The sequence below is a fragment of the Dunckerocampus dactyliophorus genome, chromosome 16 (assembly GCF_027744805.1).
Source record: "Dunckerocampus dactyliophorus isolate RoL2022-P2 chromosome 16, RoL_Ddac_1.1, whole genome shotgun sequence".
Lineage (NCBI taxonomy): Eukaryota > Metazoa > Chordata > Actinopteri > Syngnathiformes > Syngnathidae > Dunckerocampus > Dunckerocampus dactyliophorus.
Window position 1 is genome coordinate 15,489,107 of NC_072834.1, and position 21,359 is coordinate 15,510,465.

Sequence of the window (21,359 nt, forward strand, 5' to 3'; positions counted from 1 at the left end):
ATAAGATCTTATAAGCTAAAATTATAATGTGTTATTTCCGTAATAATTCATTAACAAATTATGCAGAACTAATGTGATTTTGTGACAGTTTTAACATAAATAAAAGATCTTAATATCTCACGTTTTTTAAGTTGTCATCTAAAACTTAAATGAATAAATTTATAATAAATAGATCTCTGCTTATCCAAATACTATATTGGGTAGAGGCCACCAAGGGTTGCATATTGAAAAAAACATTTTGATAGTAAAAAGGCAAAAACTCAATCCAATGCATGCATACATATACATATACAAATCTATATATATATATATGTATATGTGTGTGTGTGTGTGTACATACACAGTGGTGTGAAAAATTGTTTGCCCCTTTCCTGATTTCTTATTATTTTGCAAGTTTCAGATCATCAAACAAATTAAAATATTAGTTTTTAAATGAAATTTCTTTTATTGTAAAGGGAGAAGGAAAATTCCAAACCTAAAAAGTGATTGCCCCCTAAAGCTAATAAGTGGTTGGGCCACCCTTAGCAGCAACAACTGCAATCAAGCGTTTGTGATAACTTGCAATGAGTCTCTTGCAGTGTGGAGGAATTTTGGTGCACTCATCTTTGCAGAATTGTTGTAATTCAGCCACATTGGAGGGTTTTCCAGCATGAAGCGCCTTTTTAAGGTCATACCACAGCATCTCAATTGGATTCAGGTCAGGACTTGGACTAGGCCCCTCCAAAGTCTTCATTTGTTTTTCTTCAGCCATTCAGAGGTGGACTTGCTGGTGTGTTTTGGATCATTGTTCTGCTGCAGAACCCAAGTTGGTTTCAGCTTGAGGTCTGTTGTCTGACGAGACAAAAGTTGAACTTTTTGAAAGGTGTTTGTCCCATTACATCTGGCGTAAAAGTAAAGCCACATTTCAGAAAAAGAACATCATACTAACAGTAAAATGTGGTGGTGGTAGTGTGATGGTCTGGGGCTGTTTTGCTGCTTCGGGACCTGCAAGACTTGCTGTGATAAATGGGACCATCTGTTTGTGACCTCAAGCTGAAACCAACTTGGGTTCTGCAGCAGGACAATGATCCAAAACACACCAGCAAGTCCACCTCTGAACGGCTGAAGAAATGAAGACTTTAGAGTGGCCTTAGTCAAAGTCCTGACTTCAATCCTATTGAGATGCTGGAAAAACCCTCCAATGTGGCTGAATTACAACAATTCTGTAGAAATGAGTGGGTCTAACTTCCTCCACAGCGCTGTAAGAGACTCATTGCAAGTTATCGCAAACTCTTGATTGCAGTTGTTGCTGCTAAGGGTGGCCCAACCAGTTATTAGGTTTAGGGGACAATCACTTTTTCCCTCAGGGCCATGTATGTTTGCATTTTTTTTCTCCCGCAATAATAAAACGTTTCATTTAAAAACTGCACTTTGTGTTCAGTTGTGTTGTCATTGACGAATATTGACTAATATTTTAATTTCATATTTCACATGTAACTGTGACAAACAAGCAAAAAAAAATAAATCAGGACGGGTGAAACACTTTTTCACAACACTGTATGTCTGTATACAGTACAGGCCAAATGTTTGGACACACACAACAAAACCCCTTTAATAAGGCAAGAAATTCCACTAAGTAACCCTGACAAGGCACACCTATGAAGTGAAAACCATTTCAGGTGACTACCTCACGAATCTCATTGAGAGAACACCAAGGGTTTGCTGCGCTATCATAAAATAAATAAATAAATAAATAAAATATATGTCTAAAATATAATAATTATTTCACACTTTTTTGTTAAGTACATCATTTCACGTGTTCATTCATGGTTTTGAGAATCTACAATGTAAATAATCACGAAAATAAAGAAAACAACTTGAATGCAAATGTGTGTCCAAACTTTTGGATTGTACATATATACAATTGATTTTCTCTTTTTTCCCCCCATTTTTCCTGTTATTTTTTTTGTTTCCTTGCATTTATAATTATACAGTAATATTAATAAATATATTAATACATACTGTACATATAAAAACAATAATACATACTTTTTTACATAGATTTTTTTTGGATAGTCAGTTAAAGGCAATTAAAGTAGGGCTTTAATGATACCGGCTGTGTTAATGTTGCTTTTTAAATGGGCCATTATAGGATGAGCAACGGGCTGCAAATTTTTTCAAAAATTGCAGAGAACTTTGGACACCTCTGCTATGAAGTGGAAAAGATATACTTCATATAAAATCTATCTGCAATATGGCATTCTGTAATATAGATTATTATATTATAGTGTATTGAGCATGATATCATTACTACTATTACTATCATTGCATTTTACAACAATAAACAATGAACTCCTGAATTTAGGAGTTTGAAAAGAATGACAGCATAATGGGGACTGAGCTGATTAGAATGCAGTGTTTTTATAGTTAAATCCTATTTATTTAGTAGCTTTAAATCCACTGCTGTTTACCTTTAATTAGAAATCTTATTGACACAATCTTACGCAGGGTCTACACCACACATTGCTAATGGACATAATGCATTTCAATCAGGGGTGACCACAGTGTGTCCCGGCGGCCATTTTTGGCTCACAGTTCTTTTTTTTTATCGTGCCTTGGCATGTTCTGAAAATAAAATAAATTGATTTTAATGAGGTATATTGTTAGATATTATACAAATTTGCTTTGTCGGCTAAAACACAAAACTTAGATAGATTGCCTAGCATATACTGTACAGTCGTCCCTTGCCACACCGCACTTCAAATTTCACGGCTTCACTCGATCACGTTTTTTTCAAAATATATTTATTAATAGATCCTGATGCTCTGTGATTGACTACAGCCTATTATTAGTCAAAAATATACACCTTTGAGCGAATTTTACAGATTTTTGACGTACTCTAAGCAGTTTCAAGCATAAAAATGATTAAATGAACTAGAATACAAATTTAAGACATTCAGAAAATGCACTGAAAGACACGTTGATATGTAATATTCTACACGAGTCACTAGGTGTCAGTAATGTTAATTAGCCACCAGGAAATCCCGTAAGTAAAAAAAAAAAAAAGGAAACAACAACAGGGAACTCTCCCAATGCTAACATGATTGCGTCTGTATTATGTCTTATTTTCTTTGATTATGTCTGCCATATTGGGGGTTATGAGCGTAAAGGTGCCTATATGGGTGTTATTTCATGTCTCGATGGCTCTAATAATGTTCCATCCATCCATTTTCTATACCGTTTCTCCTCTTTAGGGTCGCGGGGGTATGCTGGAGCCTATCCCAGCTGACTTCGGGCGACAGGCGGGGTACACCCTGGGCTGGTCGCCAGCCAATTGCAGGGCACATATAAAGAACAACAACCATTCATGCTCACATTCATTCATACCTATGGACAATTTAGAGTCTCCAATTAACCTAACATGCATGATTTTGAAATGTGAGAGGAAACCGAGTACCCGGAGAAAACCCACGCACGCACGGGGAGAACATGCAAACCCCACATAGAAATGCCCAGGGCAGAATCGAACCCAGGTGTTCCCGATCTCCAGACTGTTACTGTGTTGGCCAACATGCTAACCACTAGAGCACCGTGCGGCCACGCCTCTGCCAAAAACGTATTTAGAAGGTGGCAAACAGATTTTCTATGCTACAAATTCTGAACTTTCTAACTACAAAAATATTCCTGAGGGAATCCTACTTTGTGGAATTTTACTTATCACGGTTGGCTCTGGAACCAATTAACCTTGATGACTGTACTGGCCTATACTGGATTGCTTTTAGCACCTATAATGTACACGATGTGTCAAAGTGATCCACGCCATCATTTAATTTTTCTGGATGTGACCTTGACTGGGGAAAGTATGGACACCCCTGCTTTAGACAGGAGGCGTCCTCAGCCTGCTACACCACATGCAGTTTGTTTGTGCCATGTTTGCTCACACATTGTTTGTGGAAAATCCTGATTGTGTTTTTACTAAGCATTACTACGTTTCTGGTCCTTCTGAGTGCTGCGCTGACTCCAGCCAGCATTGGATGGTACAGTTTGCACATCCGGAAGCTGCTCTTGCGAGAATTTAGTAGGATTTCCTACAAAAAAGTGCACCATCATGAGTAGAAAAGTGACATATCTTATAGCGTCTTCAGCGCAGTATGTCGCCGTGTTTTTACAAGGCTTCTGGGGCTGTTTTTTTTTTTTTTAAATCACTTCCTACTAAATTCTCAAGAGAGCACATTGCACCATGACATCAACTCTTGTGATTTTTTGTTACTAAGGTGGCATTCAAGTGAAGCGAGTTGGACAATTTGAGGCTTTGGAAGTTGCAGTTGTCGTAGTGAAACACACGTGAGAAAGCACATCACACGTGTCATGTGGTCTTAATGTAGCATTCACATTGTTTTTTTGGAGTCGTCGTGGAAATGGCAGCGAGGCGCGACCCACAGCTCAGTTCTCCCGGGATGCAGCCTCTCAGCAGTCTTCACGAAATGAGCACTTGAAGAAAACAATGATTTAGTTCGGTGTGTTTTTTTTTTTCAGTCTTTGTTTGTGCGATCCCGGAGCGACTCGTTGTTGTTGAGTGCTGGCGGTGGCGACTGCTTGCTGCGCAGGCTGCGACCGTCGGTGGCAGCCCGTGACGTCTCCGTGACAAAGAGCCGCGTCACCCACACGGAGGTGACGATACGCTTGTACTCGTTCCTGAAGTTGCGGTTGAGCAGGCCATAGATGACTGCGTTGAGACAGCTGTTGAAGTACGCCATGAAGTAGCTGACCACAAACAGCCACTCGGGGATGAGCGGGCCCACGCGGGACGGGTTGATGGCCACTGCCAGGCCGATTAGGTTGAGCGGCGCCCAGCAGATGGCGAAGAGCACGAAGACCACAAACATGGTGATGAAGTTGCGGAGGTCACTGGGTCGGAGGCGGGGACTCTCCTCCGTCTTGACTTTACGTCGCACCTGCAAGCGCACGACATGTTTGCTATTAACTATGGTTCACTTGTTTTTACACTTATGTGACAGTTAAGAAGCGACTTTAGGGTGGCCACCGTTTGACCCTGGAACAGATTAAACATTACTCCCTGTGGGAAAATTGTTCGAAAAAAAAATCAAAGGACCAATTATACTGTAAATGGCATCTGTGGTGCCCCCTATGGGTTGTGTTCAAAAGGCTTAGGAAGCATGCTAGCATACATGTAATACACATATTCTCAAAGTTTTACAACCATGAGACAAATGCAGTATTTATGGATATTACAAAAGCCTTTGATACAATTATAATATTTTAACAACAAAATTAGAAAGGTACGGAATCAGAGGATTAGTTTTGAATTGGGTTAAAATTTACCTAGCAAACAGGAAGCAATTTGGAAAGCTAGGAGAATACACATCTGCGAGTTTAAATATGGAGTACCTCAGGGGTCAATATTGGGACCAAAACTGTTCAATTTGTATATCAACGGCATTTGTTGTGACAAAGGACTTAAAGTTGGTATTATTTGCGGATGATACCACTGATTTTTGTTCTGGGGAAAGCACACAAATTATTAAAAAGGTCAAGGACGAAATGGTCATATTAAAGACATGGTTTGATAAAAACAGATTATCCTTGAACTTAAGTAAAACTAAAATAATGCTATTTGGAGATAGCAGAAGGGATACGTACGATCAAATACAAATAGATGGAGTGGACATTGAAAGAGTGAAAGAAAATGTATTTCTGGGGATCATAATAGACGAAAAAATGAGTTGGAAATCTCATATCAAAAATATACAACAAAAGGTGGCGAGAAATACTTCAATATTGAATGAAGCAAAATTTGTTGTTGATCAAAAATCACTCCACACTCTTTACTGTTCTTTGGTATTACATATCTAACTTATTGTGTGGAGATATGGGGCAATAATTATAAAAGTAAAAAGATCGGCGAGGATAATTCATAATGCCAAGTCTAGAGAACATACAAACCCTTTATTTTTAAAATCACAGTTATTAAAATCAGCTGATTTAGTACATTTTCCAACAGCTAAAATAATGCATAAAATTAACAATAACTTGTTACCCAAAAACGTCATATAGTAGTTCTCTATAAAAGAGGAGAAATATGATCTTAGAGGAAAATTAAAACACTTATATACGAGAACTACACTGAAAAGCCACAGCATTTCTGGATGTGGAATTAAATTATGGAACGGACTGAGCAAGGAACTCAAACAATGTACAGAGATGAGCAAATTAAAAAAACAATACAAGCAGTTGACGTTCGCTAAATACAAAGCAGAAGAGTCTTGACTGTTATACTGATTGTTCTGTCATGCTTGTTTTTGTTTTTGTATTATTTATTTATCATTACACTGATTATCATATGGAATAATATGACATGGAATGCAGGAAGTGAATAATATGTATTGCACAAGATGTAGAATGGATGGGGGGTAGGATTAAATAAGCTTTGCTTCTTCCTACTCCTTTTGGACATGTGGAGCTGTGAAAGGATGATTCATGAGATGTATTCCATTGAAACCTTCATGTTCAAATAAACTAAACCAAACCAAACCAAACGAATGATCAGTGACTTATGGACAACTAGTTGTAAAGTCTGACCCCTTTTGCTTGATGGTAAGTCTGATCAGTCTTGCTCAAATTTGACACAAATGTATAAAATTATTAAAATGGGAGGGCGACAGGAAAGAAGAGCAAAACACGGGAGTTTCCCAGGAAAAACGGGAGGGGGTTGATTGGTATACACAAATTACTTCTAAGTCACTGGTCCTCAAAAGGGGGCACCAGCAGAGTACCTACCTGAAGGCACTCAAGGGGTCACTTGAGATTTCCGAAGTACAAATAGAGCGGGGAAGATATGAACAGTACATATGCATAGGAAATTGGTATATTAGAAAGTACTATCTATAACCAAAGACACAAATTCCAAAGAAAGAACGTTTAAAAACATTCAAAAATAATTCCAAAAACAGAACAACACAAGCTGACGTCAAATGCTTGTTACATTTTGGAATGTAACCAATATCTTCAGGAAAAATGTGCCCTTTAAAGTTGCAAGAACTCGGGAGTAGGAATTTTATAAGCCGTCAACTCGGCAAGCGTCAGCGGATTAACTCAAATGTGCGTATGTTTTGCTTTTTCCTTGGCTTTTTGGCAACGCTAATTCAAAAAGCCGTCCACACGGCAGCCTCTGAGGGGGATTACGTCACATATGCCCTCAGGCCGCTCAGTTTGATCTCCCAATAAAAACAATGAAAACCAGTGCATTTTCATCACTGTCTAAAAAAAAAACCCAGGACAGGTTGTGAAAACAGGCCGTGTCCTGGGAAAAGAGGATGTTTGGTCACCCTACACCAGGGGCATCAAACTCTTTTTCATTGCGGGCCACATCGCAGCTACAGCTGCCCTCTGAGGACGGCTTGTGACTGCATGCAAAACCATATAAATGTATAATCGCCTCATTATTACATAATGGACCCTTCATTTGATTATTATCATTGTTTACCAACAAACAGATGGAACACTTGCTTTGGAGTCAGAAGTCAAGGTGACAAGGAGATATTAAAATTCAACTATAATAGAATTTAATACAAAAAGGTTTAAGTTTGATGACAAATACATGTTCAGAAGAGCTAAGAAGATCTACAATTGCAGGCAAGTAAAATGCCTTTTGCAAGAAGGATGAAGTGCCTTATTGAAGCACATTATTTCGCAGTTTTCGTGGGCTGTATAAAATGATATGGCGGGCCCGATGTGGCCCCCAGGCCTTGAGTTGGACACCTGTGCCCTAAACAGTACCGAACATTTATGGTAGATTTATTGTCACCAAGAGAGAATTCATTTGTATTTGCATGTAAGAACACAGCTTGATTATCCTGTAATCCCAAAACAGGACGCTTTAAGTCGATCGTTGTTTTATACGTTTTTGTAATGAAGTTAATTATTTTTTACAATTGAAGTATCTTTTTATTATTTCCAAGTCCGTAACAAAAAGTGTTTTACTCCTTTTTTTCTAACAGAAGTGCTTTTTTCTTTCACTTGGTGTTTTGATTTGTCCCCCATCGTTTGACTTGAATCACTACTGGTTCTGGCCTCTTGTGGGTCACTACCATTACAGTCTAATAATAAGTCTGTCTTTTTTGTCAGTGTCTTTAGCACACGTGCGCTGGCATTTGCGCACGTGCAGGTCCGACACAGGTAGCGAGACATCTTCAGTCATTATGGATCAAGATGGTCAAGCTAAATGTTACGTGTCACAGAGGATTTAAATGGAGCCTTGTGGCATTTACAGAATTTACGCTGACTCATCCAGCAAAAGGGTCAAACATTAAAAGGTCGTCATTTCCACAATGCGAGAAAGACCCGCCTTATGTCATTTGACCGAATTGTGGATCTTTTTATTATGACTTGGCCCCCTGAGCTGAGCGTTATTTACAGCTGCTGCCACCTTCTTAGGTGTATTTGCTTTGGCCCATCAGTAGCTGCCGCACGCCTGTAAAGTCACAAATCACTGCTCAGGCTAAAGTCCACCCTGACCTGAATCACAAGAATCCAGATGCGTAGGTAGCAGAAGGTGACCACGGCAATGGGCACCAGGAAGTGCACCACCACCACCGCCACCGTGTAGGAGCTGCTGACATTCTGGGCGAAGGTGCACGAGTAGACGCGGGGGTCGTAGCGCAGCGAGCCCACAAAGAAGTTGGGCACGATGGCCACCACGGTGAGCAGCCATATTAAGGCGACAAACAGCAGCGTGTTGCGGTAGCTGTACAGCCGGCTGTAGGAGAAAGAGTGGCAGATGTAGCAGTATCTGTTCACCGCGATGCCCGTGATGTTGAAGATGGAGCCGATGACGCTCAGGCCCATGAGGAAACCGCTGACCTGAGCAGGAATTGAAGAGACATCAGTGAGGTGTCAGACTGTTGGACACGTGCTGTCCTTTCTCTGAGGACCTACCATGCATTGAGTGTTTCCTAGCGCCCATCCGTCATGGAAGAGAGCGTAGAGAACCAGAGGGTACGGGTAGAATGCCACCACAAGGTCGGCAAAGGCCAAACTCACCACAAACACGTTTCCTGGAATGGAAGCACAAAAATATGTTTTATACGACGGAACCATGGATTAATCGTGCCTTGAAGCAACTGAAAAATGAGTGCATTACTTGGCTGCGACTAGCAGAGGTGCTGCAATTCACTTTTAATTGCAAAAAATATACATTTATATTCCAGAAATAGATATCTATGTGGAAAAAACACTTTCCCTTATAATTATAATTTCCCTTGTAATTGCAGACATTCATTAAAATTAAATGAGATATTAATCCCGTGAGGGAAATGAAAGTGCCAAATAAGCATACTGACACACCATATGAATACATATACATACATTGTAAAAGTATATGTACAATCCAAGTTAGCCAGAAGGTACACATTTACAAAAGTATGGGTGGCAACAACTCAAATATAGTATGAGTATGGTAATGGTAATGGTAATGGTTTAATTTATTTTCAACATGCATACAAATTACTAGTAGGAATATACTGTATGTAGTACAATTCACAGTTGTACATGTCCAAAAAGGAGTAGGAAGAAGCAAAGCTTATTTAATCCTTCCCCTCATCCGTTTCACATAATTTGCAACACATTTGTTCACTTCCTGTATTCCCATTTTACTCTTTGCTAGTTTACAATAGCAGTCAATGTTCTTGGCACGGTAAATAAATTATTATAGTTATTAAATATAAAATAATAGTAGTTGACAGAGACATGTGGTTGGATAATGAGGGAGTACAGACGATGTACTCACACAAGAATGAAGTTAGCGATAAGTGTCGTAGTGGTTAGCCATAGCATTGTATGTACTGTACGGTACACAGTGGTTCAAGACTCTTCTTCCTTTACTTTGTAAACGTCAACTGCTTGTGGTGTTTCTTGAAATCGCTCATTTTAGTCCATTGTTTGAGTAAGGAACTCAAACAATGGACAATTGTTTGTTTGTGCAATTGCAATATAAATATAAGCTACTGTGTATAACTGCTATACTGTTTGTTTTACCTCTAAAATTTCAGCTCTAAAGCACCATTTGCTGAGCCACTCCCCTCCCTGTCTTACTGTAGACTATTAAAATATTTTTGAAATGTAAAAGCTGCCTTTTTGGCATAGCTACGCCATATAAAGTGTGTGGCACGTAATAATATTGTCTAACAGTCAAATAAATACATTTAATTGGACTCTCTTTGTAATTGGATCGATGCCTTATGAGTGTGGTAAAGCTAGCACACATCTTGCTGTCACTGCACACAAACCAGCCGTAGCAGGAGCTTCATGTTAGTGTGTGCCCATCAGCCATTCACAGTTTTAAAGGCATTCATTGTTCTCGTCATTGTGTTTTTTGTTTCCTAAAGTAGATTTTTGTACGTGTTATTGAAGTGCTAATTGCTTTGCCTGGCTGTGTATTAGCTTGTGCTCGTCCCTGCTAATGCTAGTTGCCTCCACAGCATTGAATAGCACTAGCATACCCGTCAACCCGCTCATTTTCACCAGAAAACTACCATATTTCCCCATTCTTTCCTGGCACTTACTCTTTTTAATAGTTTCCTATATTTTTTATGTATTTTAGCTTTCATGAATACGGAAAAGCCCAGCATTTAAATTTTTTTCAATTGACTCTCAATCCCACTAACATACCTTCCATAGAGGAAGCAGAGTCCAAGGACACGAACGCGGACAGTTCCATTACTGTGGCTGACGTATCTGGGGCAGTCAAAACGCTCCCCAGTGGCAAGGCTCGCGGGGGGGGGACTTGTTTCACCCTGAATTCCTTAAGGCTCTGGATGTTGAGGGACTGTCTTGGCTGACACGTCTCTTTGACATTGCATGGACATCGGGAACAGTACCTCTGGATTGGCAGACTGGGGTGGTGGTCCCCCTTTTCAAGAAGGGCGACCAGAGGGTGTGTTCCAACTATAGGGGGATCACACTCCTCAGCTTACCTGGGAAAGTCTATTCCAGGATGCCGAAGAGAAGGGTACGACCGTAAGTCAAGCCTGTTTCCGGTGAACGTTGGCCTCCACCAAGGCTGCCCTTAGTGTAGCCAAGGCGTCGAGGGAGTCCAGTTCGGGGGCCTTAGGATCTCGTCTCTGCTATTTGCAGACAATGTGGTCCTGATGGACTCATCGGGCTGTGACCTGCAGCGTCTGCAACTGAGTGAGAAGCTTATGGGTTGAGACTCAGCACCTCCAAATCTGAGGCCTTGGTTCTCAGTCGGAAAAGGGTGGATTGCACCCTGAGGGTTGGGAACGATGTCCTACCCCAGGAGTTAAAATATCTCGGGGTCTTGTTCGCGAGTGAGGGAAGGTTGGAGCCTGAGGTCGACAGGCGGACTGGCGCAGCGTCTGCAGTAATGCGGTCGCTGTACCGGACCGTCGTGGTGAAGAGAGAGCTGAGCCAGAAGGCAAAGCTCTCAATTTATCGGCCGATCTACGGTCATGGAAAAATGATTAGACCACCCTTGTTTCTTCAGTTTATTGATCCATTTTAAGGCCTGGTACAACTAAAGGTACATTTGTTTGGACAAATATAATGAGGATAACAAATATAGCTCATAAGAGTTGAATTTAAGAGCTGATATCGAGCAACTTCCATGGTTTTCTTAAATCACTTTTGTTCTTACATGAATAGCTATAGCATTGTACTGTCTATTTTTGTTGTCATTGTTATATTTGTCCAAACAAAGGTACCTTTAGTTGTATCAGGCTTTAAAATGAACATGAAACTGAAGAAACAAGGGTGATCTAATCATTTTTTCCATGACAGCACATTGACAGGCTTTCACAGTGCGGGGATTGGAACACCAATATAAATGAAATCTCCAAGCTTTAACGCTGTTAATGCACAACATAATCATAAAAACTTATTTACTTCTTCACATAACTCACACAGCAATGAAGAACTTCATGACACGCCTCCTTCCTTCTTTCTGCTCTGAATGTGCACTCTACACTATGAGGCGTTCAGGCGTACTTGTAATTGTGAGTGTTAGGCACTAATTTGTTTTTCATTTTTATTCACATACTCCCATGACAATTGGCATACCCCTGGGGGTACGCGTAACCCACTTTGGTAACCCAGGAAGTAACAGATGCTGGAGTAAAATCACATTCATTTATTTGTTTAGAACTACAAATTGGTTTGTTCATTTAAAATTGGCCACCATTTCAACAAAATAAACTCATTTTAATATTTTTTCAAAGTCTTATTTAACCCACAACGTTCTCCCATTACACGTTCTGACACAGTGACAGGTAAGAGACCGGGTCTGAATGAGGCTTGAGTGTAATGAGTAGTAACTGAATGAACCGTTTACGTTTTAGAGCCCACTCTGTAAAACAGGGCGAGATACACCTGCATGCGTGATTCATGGACCCATAGAGCTCCACGAGTGTGCCGCAAAAGCTGACTGTGCACTGATGGCTTGTGACTGCTTTGGGGTAGGGCGGACCTCTCAGCAACGCCCGCTGCTGCTCGGTAAGAACAGAAAACTGTAGAACAATACGTGCTTTCACTGTTAAGTCCCCAAATACCAAACAACTCTACAATGACGCCATAAAAAGCCGCTAGATTTGTCGCTGGTTGCTTTTGAGAAAATATGTCACCAAGAGTGTTTGGAAAGTTGCCAGATTTAGCATATAAGTCGCCAAGTTGGCAACACTGCGATCCATTCACTCACTCACACTCACTCTTCTTGCTACGGGCCACATGGACAATTGCCCGGGGCGGCATTCTCTAGTTGGCGCCGCCAGGGGGAAAGAAAAATATTTTGTTAATGCTCAGGACTCATTTCCTCATCAAGTCAGGATATGTGTGGCAGATGGGCGCCCTCTAGAGGCAGGATACTCTTGCCCTCACGCTGCTCAAACATGATCAAATGTCTACCGTGATGTGGATCAAACCAAACGAAGTAGTGAGGAGGTGGTTGCCGCTGGGCTACAGCTCTCAGGTTAATTACAAGGCAAAACAGGCAAATTACAACAGCAACTGCTCAAGTATAAAACATATTTAATTCTTAATATTATATTATATGAATGATATCAGAGACTAAGAGTCTCAAACATGCTATTTCACTACGAAAATATGAAATAAAAAGGAGGGGCAACATAGTGTCGTTCCACACAGGGGGTCATTCAAGCCAGAACCGCCACAGCCTGTAGCCGGTAAAGTCAGCCCTTCAAAATAAAACAAGCATGTAAGTAAAATAACGGGGGCGAGGGGTGTGGTCGTAGACCAGAATTTCTCTTATTTTCCCTCATCACCAGAAAAGTCCACTTGTTTTCAAATGCAAATGTTGACAGCAGGGATGCTCCCATCAGGGTTTGATGCTGCCGATTCCGATAACAAACATCCATGAGTGAAATCGGACGACACTGATACCGAACAAATAGATTAAGTGTAAATTTTTAAATTCACTATTGGCTATATGATATGAAAAGGGGAACCATAAAATCACCTTCATTTAGACAAAAACATTTGTCTTACTTTTTCACGTGAACATAAATCACTGGTGAAACTTACAGAGTATGAGAAGCCTTCTTTAGTTAGACTTTGGTTTCGAGAGCACACAGCTTGATGGCGCTCCAGCAGGACCCCGGTCGCCAAACCCGGTGTCTCCACTGCCGACGAAGGCCGGCCCTCCAGTCCGCCGAATCCAACCATTTTTTGGGCTATCCGCCTTAGACCTCCCACTGCTACGCACACACAGGTGTGTCCAGCGTTAGCCACATTAGCTGCCGCCCGACCGATGATCACATCGCGAGCCTCGAAAACTCGCCACAACCCGCCAAGTGCCCGAACCCCCAAATGCCGCACCAAACTAAAGCTTTTCAATGCATCACCCCGGCAAGATATTTTCGTGGCAACTCTTGCAGGGCGCAAAATTGATAGCACTCTCAAAAACAACAGGTAAGTCCCACACAACAGACATGATTGTTTTGGCTTTGGCACACAGTGTGAGGGGAAGTGAGCGGGGGACGTTCGCTACAGGCTGAAATAGTACGAGCCAGACGTGATCGGCTTTTGTGATCGCCGTTGCCAATCACATGTTTTCAAAATCGTACGATTTTGATCGGTGGCCGATCGATTGGAGCAGTCCTAGTTAGCAAGTATGCTAGGTACACGAGGGTGGATCCACGACATATGCATTGTGTTTATACAGTAAGTACATATCTAAGTGCATGGTGAAAAATGCGTATTACATATTTGATTAGAAAGATGAGTAAAGTTTCCTTTAAGAAGGTGCAACACTAACATTCGTATTTGTGCTGCTCAGCAGGCTTCACCTAGCAAGCGCTCCGATTTGAGTCTCAACAGGTAAGTCTTTTTGTTGCATTGTTTGCTTTGTGTCTGTTCATAATTCACTTGGTGGTTTGTCCTGAGCTTTGTTAGTTAGCTTTGTTTGTTCCTCATTCCTGGTTTGTGTTTTTTCCTTTCAAATGAATGACCCCATCCTCTTGCCTTCCTTGCCTGCTGCTGATTCTGGCACTCTGCATGCAGGCATTCAGGGTGATGTATTTTTTTGCACCGAGGTGCTGCTTACTGTGCATTATGCCATGTTTCCAACCTTGCTCATTTTTCCGGAATACTCACTCTCCCAGTGCATTGGGACGTCGTCCAGTTAGCGAGCGTGTTGGCAGAGGAAGGCTGAAGTGACACACCAAAAAGGTTCTTGGCCCCCGCGACACAGGCGCCACTTTGATCAAGAATGGCACATTTGCAGTGTGTTCACAACAGCATCTGTCTACCGGGCGTGCTGGACTTTTTTTTTAATCAACTTTAACCTCAGTCAGACATTCAGCCTGTGCTGTGCGCCGTATGACAAAACATTTTGTTTGGACAGAGCTCTTCAGTCATCTCTGAAGGCTTCCTCAAAGAGCTCAGATGAAAATAGGTGTAGGTTTTATCTCATATTAAGTAAAATGGCCCGCACGGTGGTCTAGTGGTTAGCATGTTGGCCACACAGTCACAGTAAGGAGATCGGGAAGACCTGGGTTCGAATCTCAGTTGGGCATTTCTGTGTGGAGTTTGCATGTTGTCCCGCGTGCGTGGGTTTTCTCCGGATATTCCGGTTTCCTCCCATATTCCAAAAACATGCATGTTAGGTTAATTGGCAACTCTAAATTGTCCATAGGTATGAATGTGAGTGTGAATGGTTGTTTGTATATATGTGCCCTGCGATTGGCTGGCGACCAGTCCAGGGTGTACCCCGCCTGTCGCCCGAAGTTAGCTGGGATAGGCTCCAGCATACCCTGCGACCCTAATGAGGAGAAGCGGCATAGAAAATGGAGGGATGGAAGTAAAATGGATGTTGTTCCATCCAATTTTTCCTGGAGGAAGTACCTTTCTTAACTACACAAGCAATGTTTTAGGTCCAATTGGCCCATTCTTAAGTGTCACACTAGTGTAAAAAGAAATGAAGCCGCGTTAAACAGTATAAACGTGTCTGAGAGTGTGCTCACACGGTACCGGGCTTGGGCACCACCCTCTACAGGCCCCCGCTGACCCGTTTGCTTCTCCCATCACTTCTATCCTGATGTTTTATTGCAAGTTCTCTGACTTTCCGGAATCTTCTTATTTCTAGTGGTTATATCTAGGGGTGTCACAAGATCTCGCGAGATTAAAAGGTGACAAGATTTCTCCGTCTCGTGGGAACTTGATCATTTTTCCGGCCTCAATATATTGCCATGTGCATGCGTGTCTGTTTTCCTCACCTCCTGCTTCCAAACAGGCAGGAAGAATGTTCACTCTGTGCATAGATACAGTAATACAGTAAATACAGTAATACAGTAAAGAATACCGTAAATCAATTGTAAGGCAAAATATCCTCCCTATTCCTAAATCTTTGCGATTAACAGAAGTTGAAAATCACAAGAGCAGTAGTTTCATCACAGTATTGATTCATCTACATGTTAAAAACACTAAAAACATTACTTTTAGGGTGGCAGTGGCTCAGGAGGTAGAACAGGTGGTCCAGAAACCGGAAGGTTGGCGGGTTGATCCTCGCTCCCTCCACCCAGTCATTGTTGTTGCGTCCTTGGGCAAGACACTTCACCCACCCACCCACCAGTGCTGCCCACCCTGTTGTATGAATGTTTGGTGGTGGTCGGAGAGGCCGTAGGCGAATTGACAGCCACATTTCCGTCAGTCTATTGTGGTTACTGATGTAGTTTTCCACCACTTTTTCTTTTCTACCAGTGTGTTACTCAGGAGTGAATGAATAATGGATTCACTTCATTGTGAAGTGCCTTGGGTTCCTTGAAAAGCCTTATAAAATCAAATCCATTATTATTATTTTGTTAGCCAAATTATCATCTGGCATTTTCTTTTATTGTCCGTTTACTGTATGTGCTCGTGAGCCCATGCTTTTCCTCCACGTCTGCTCTAAACATGTACGTGATGCACAAACACAAATAATGGCTTCATCTTATTCCATTTATGTACGTATTATGAAGTGTTATGTCTTTACACAATCACGGTAGTAAGATCAAAGTCAACCTTTCCACATCGTAGAAAGATGTAAGACTTTACATCCAAAGGCTGCACACATCAAACTGTCTCCTTGCACAAATAAATCAATACTTACGACTTACAAACAAATCAATACGTATTGATTAATCAATACTTACGCTTCTCCTCGCTTCGTTGAAATTTTTTGTGGTCTCTTGGGAAGTGAAAGGCCACGAAGGATGGTCTGAATGCAGTCTTCCATTCAACGGAGAAGGCCGCATTTGGAGGAGCCTTCGCGGACTTTCTAATTTGGACAGCCTTCGCGTGGCGCGATGACGTCATGCAGCCCACAAATGCGGCCTACTAAGTTGCAGACCCCGGATTTAGAGACAGCCACACAGTGCACATGAGGTGCCGCTGCTGCGTGTGAGCTCGCTTGCAGCCCTGCCTCTCGTCACTGAGACAAAGAGACTGAGTGACTGACAGGGGGGCTCACTCACTCCGTTCATTCCGCGATAGAACCCTGGTGTTGAAAAGATGCTCCTTTCCCAAACAATTGAGATGCTCGCTTAGATTTTTCCAGAGCTGTATGTATCATGTTTTTTAAGCCTTTTTACAAAATAAAAACATGTCATTGTATGACAAAATGGATTTAAGAACACAGGCGCCAACAACTTTACTCTGAACTCTCACTGACTCTAGTGTAGAACTTTCTGAAGAACTTTCCGTCTGAAAAAAATGTAAGATAAAGAAAACTTGGGAACATTGGTAAAAGAAGCACATCTTCTAACACCTCCATCTTTGAATTTAAGTTGATCAGGAAGTGTATGTGCAGAGCTATGATTTAAAGTATGTTCCAAGTTTATTGTAAAGTCTTTGCATTACAACAGAATAGAATTTGAAAGACCATATAGGACATTAAAAAAGGAATTCTACTCCGCATATAAAAACCTTCAAATGGGTCTTTTTAATTATCGCGGCTGCAGTAAAAGGCACAATTATATTCCTGGTCTAGATGGACTCGTGTTCATTAGATTGCTTTGTGAGGAGAAGAAAGACTTAAGACGGCAGGTCCAGTAATCTCACCTTCAGGCTACAACAGTCTGCACCAGAGGAGATTTTCAGGCCCGATTAGCATCAAAAATCATTTTATCTGAACTTTACATCGCCTCTTGTGTTACAGTTCAACCGAGTAATTGTCCTTTTATCCCCTTTTGGCAGTAGAAGACTTTTTTTTGTGGCGAAAGCTTCACACATAACCGTGTAATGATGACTGCTCAAACTGTCAACGGTGACCACGATAACAAATTGATCCTCCGCTGAGGAAATGACATGTTATTGTGACAGTGACCGCCTGCAGCACTCAGACTACACTAAAAGCACGACTGACGTGTCAATGGTGAAAAATACCAGCCTCATTTCATGTAACGTCACAGAAATTTCATAGGCTAAATATTGTCTCTGTTCAATGACTTTGGACTTTATTACTGTTGTAATTTATTCTTTTCATACATTGCTGCAAAATGACTCACCCTAGTAATGTGAAGAAACTGTTTTTTGTGGGATTGTGGCATTTCCTAAACCCAGGAAGACCTTCAACATCTCACAGAGACAAATTTTAGGTTTTTCAGGTTGGGATAACCCGGTTAATGTTGTGTACCTCACAAAGGTCGACGAATTCAATTTGCTATTATCTAGTTAGTGTCCTGCTAACATGTTACAAAGACAAACTTGTGTTGTGTCTCAAATAGAATACTTAGTACTGTCAGTACACTTCAATAAGTATATTGTGTACACTGTGTACTTACTGTAGTTCCTGAGTGTGAATTTTGGCACTTTAGTGCTGTCCCATATGTATGATTGTGGTTTTCATTACTGGAAATGACAATCACAATATTCTTCTTCTTCTCTCCTTAATGGTAAATTCCAACCACTTGATGGACCATTACCAACATTTGGACATCTGCCATCCCCCTGCTCTCTCTCTTTAGCGTGCTCTTGGCCTGCCCGTGTCCCTCTCCTGCTCACAGCACCCAGCCATTTCCTGAGCCACAGACAGTACGTTAAGTCCCCACCCGCACAAGCTTGACAAGGTTGGCCATAAACACGGCACGCACCTCGTGGCGCCATAGCAAGTGAATACCACACACAAGAGCAGGAAGTGCATTCTTGGATATCGCAACCCAATGAAAACAGGTCCGCGACCTACTCTTGGGTCGCGACCCACCAGTTGAATATCTGGTCTAGGCAGAGCCTAACTGATTAGTCGATTCAGATTAGGATTCAGATTAATCGACTACGAAAATAATTTGCAGCCCGAAATTAAAATGAACTTGTTGCTACTTTTTGAGTGAATGAGTGAATTTCAAGTTTTAATTCAAGTATGGAAAGGTTAGGTCGTCCATCCTCTTCTGCTAAATAGCGAAGGTGGCCACTATTGAGGGTGGTAAGTGTACAGCACTGCACACTCACCATTTGGACCGTTTTGAGTGCAATATCCGGGTACTGACTCCTTAGTACTTCTGAGTGTAAACGCACTTATACACTCAAAAGACTTTGTGTATGTACGCAGTAACTTTGTTATACTTGCTTATCAGCGTCTAATTCTAGCAAAGTCCTATTGCGTTCACCTGTTTCCTTTTGTTGTTTGACTTAGTTTCAGAATGAAAAATACTATCAACTATAATCAACTACAAAAAAAAAATTTGAGGTTTTCCCAAAAAGCTTTTATGACAACATAAGGCAATGTCCTCCTATACCTGTACCCCAGGTGCAAGACCACGCCATCAAATCAGAAAACTTCCACAACAAACTTTGCCTAGCATGTGGTTTGCTACTCTGAACGGTGCAAATTTTATTCGTCTACCTCTAAAACTTACTGGATGTGAAGCCAAAATGACACATTATAAAAGCCACGATTATAACGATTATTACCTTTGCTTTACCTTTGTTTTTTGTTGTTTCATATCAATGAAGCTCTGGTTATTATGTTAGTCCATTGTTTGGGATTACATTGACCGGATTTTGACGGCAAAAATGATGTTTTCCTCATCCTGAGTTAATGTGGCATTCTGTGTTCATTCTCTCTCCAAACCAAGTAAAAGGCATGGGGCGGTCTGTGGTACCTCGGTTTTCGTACACCCTACATTTTCAATGACTCAGTTTTTGCCAGAATTTTGCGCCGGTTTTCATGTACTGTCACGGTTATCATAGGGCCATTGCGTGTCACAAACAGGTCAGTTTTCGCGAATATCATTCAGTGGTACTGAGTGCCCAAACAAAGAATCCCACGTGTTGATGACTCCATCTCTGTGCTTTTTAAAAAATTGGGTACGACTGCAAAAAATAACCCCACATGGGGCCTAAGGAAGTTGTGAGTGCCAGCACTTTGATGAAGAAGGTGACAAACACTGCTGAATTCAAGAAAGGTACCTCTCCCCTCCCGACTTCCCTCTCCAACAACAGTGGATAAAACATAGACGTGATCGTTAAATGTACATTTATCAATTTAATTTGTCATTTATATGTAAAACTATAATTATTCTAAAAAAAAAAACTGTTTTGTGTTAATATTTTGTGTTGTCCGGAATGGATTAATTGGAATTACGTAAATTGCTTTGTTGTCCTCCAATTCGGTTTTTGTGGTTGAATGGACACTTCCTGTATTATTGTCAACTGCCCGCATGTAAACACTGAAATGCAAGCAAGGCCTGGTCAAAGTAAGGCCAGAAACAAGAGAAAGGACCTCGTAATGTGGGAAGAAGGAAGTTTGATGTTCTCCACTTGCTGGCACGGGATGCAGCGTCATACATTAGGACACGTCCAGACAGCTCTCTGTGTCATTCCCCAAAGCTGACCTAGAAAATGACCCACTGGGCCACGGCCGAGGTGTCACAAACAAGGGACGGCGAGCATTACGTGAGCTCCTCGGCGGCAGCGCTCGTTGTGGACTTAATTGAACGAGAGCGGCTTCAGACGGCAGCGCTAATTACAGAACGTTGTCTAACTATGAAATGGTTATTCATGAACCTGCAAGTGGTGGAGGCAATGAGCTGGAAGGTACATGGTGTTTCTTTTGTACACGTGAGTGAGTATTATGGGATGCCGCGGTCTGATACAGCCCTAAAGAGGATGTGAAGAGATACACTGGGGACCTGACTTCATTTTCTCTGAACAAAGAGAGTAATTGATAGATGCACCACCACTTCACGTGCGCCGCTTGGGTGCATATGTGCGAGTGGAAGATGTCAATCGACCTCCACGGGAAGTAGCTTGTGTTCAACGCCTGTTGTCGCACCTGTGCGCGCTTTGCAGCCATCTGTTCACCACAAACAAGCGTACATTTTTACCCTGGACATGGAGAAGACAAGCTTCTCTCTTCCCATTCTGAAAGTGGCCATTCTCTCTCCACCAATCAACACACTGCACTGTCTAGCTCCACTCTGTTTAGGTACCCTATTTACTGGACTTGGTACCAAAAAGACAGATCAGTTATTTTAGTACCCGTAGCAACTTTGGACATCAGAAAAAAACTGCGGCATTCGGCCAAAGATTTTGATAATTAGATTACATTCAACTTGGTAGATATTATATATTATAATAAGAATAATTACTGTATACAGTGGAACCTTGGTTAGTGTCATTAATCCATTATAAAAGGTCCTATTTAACCGAAACATATTCTAATCAAATCAATTTTTCCCATGTGTATAATGTATAGTCATCCCTTGTTGTTGTTGTGGTTAATTGGAATTAATCCCGGTTGAGTGAATTTCAATATTAACTACAGAAGCACTCGGCGAGCGCAGACGTCCGCCAAGTGCCATAGTTCCCCCCCCATATTGTGATTCACACCAAAATAATAATCCTACATGTTTTGGATC

General features: G+C 41.4%; 1 protein-coding gene across 1 annotated transcript in view; it reads right to left on the reverse strand.

The window, feature by feature from the left end:
* Positions 1-1,312: 1,312 nt before the first annotated feature.
* LOC129168952 (melatonin receptor type 1B-B-like) overlaps positions 1,313-21,359 on the reverse strand; it is an 81,473-nt gene continuing 61,426 nt past the window's right edge. Inside the window, exons 2-4 of the mRNA XM_054754826.1 lie at positions 8,935-9,053; positions 8,515-8,859; positions 1,313-4,934 (exon numbers count right to left, since the gene is read on the reverse strand). Coding sequence (XP_054610801.1) covers positions 4,512-4,934; positions 8,515-8,859; positions 8,935-9,053 — 887 coding nt within the window. The 3' untranslated portion in view covers positions 1,313-4,511. The remainder of the gene's footprint in view (positions 4,935-8,514; positions 8,860-8,934; positions 9,054-21,359) is intronic.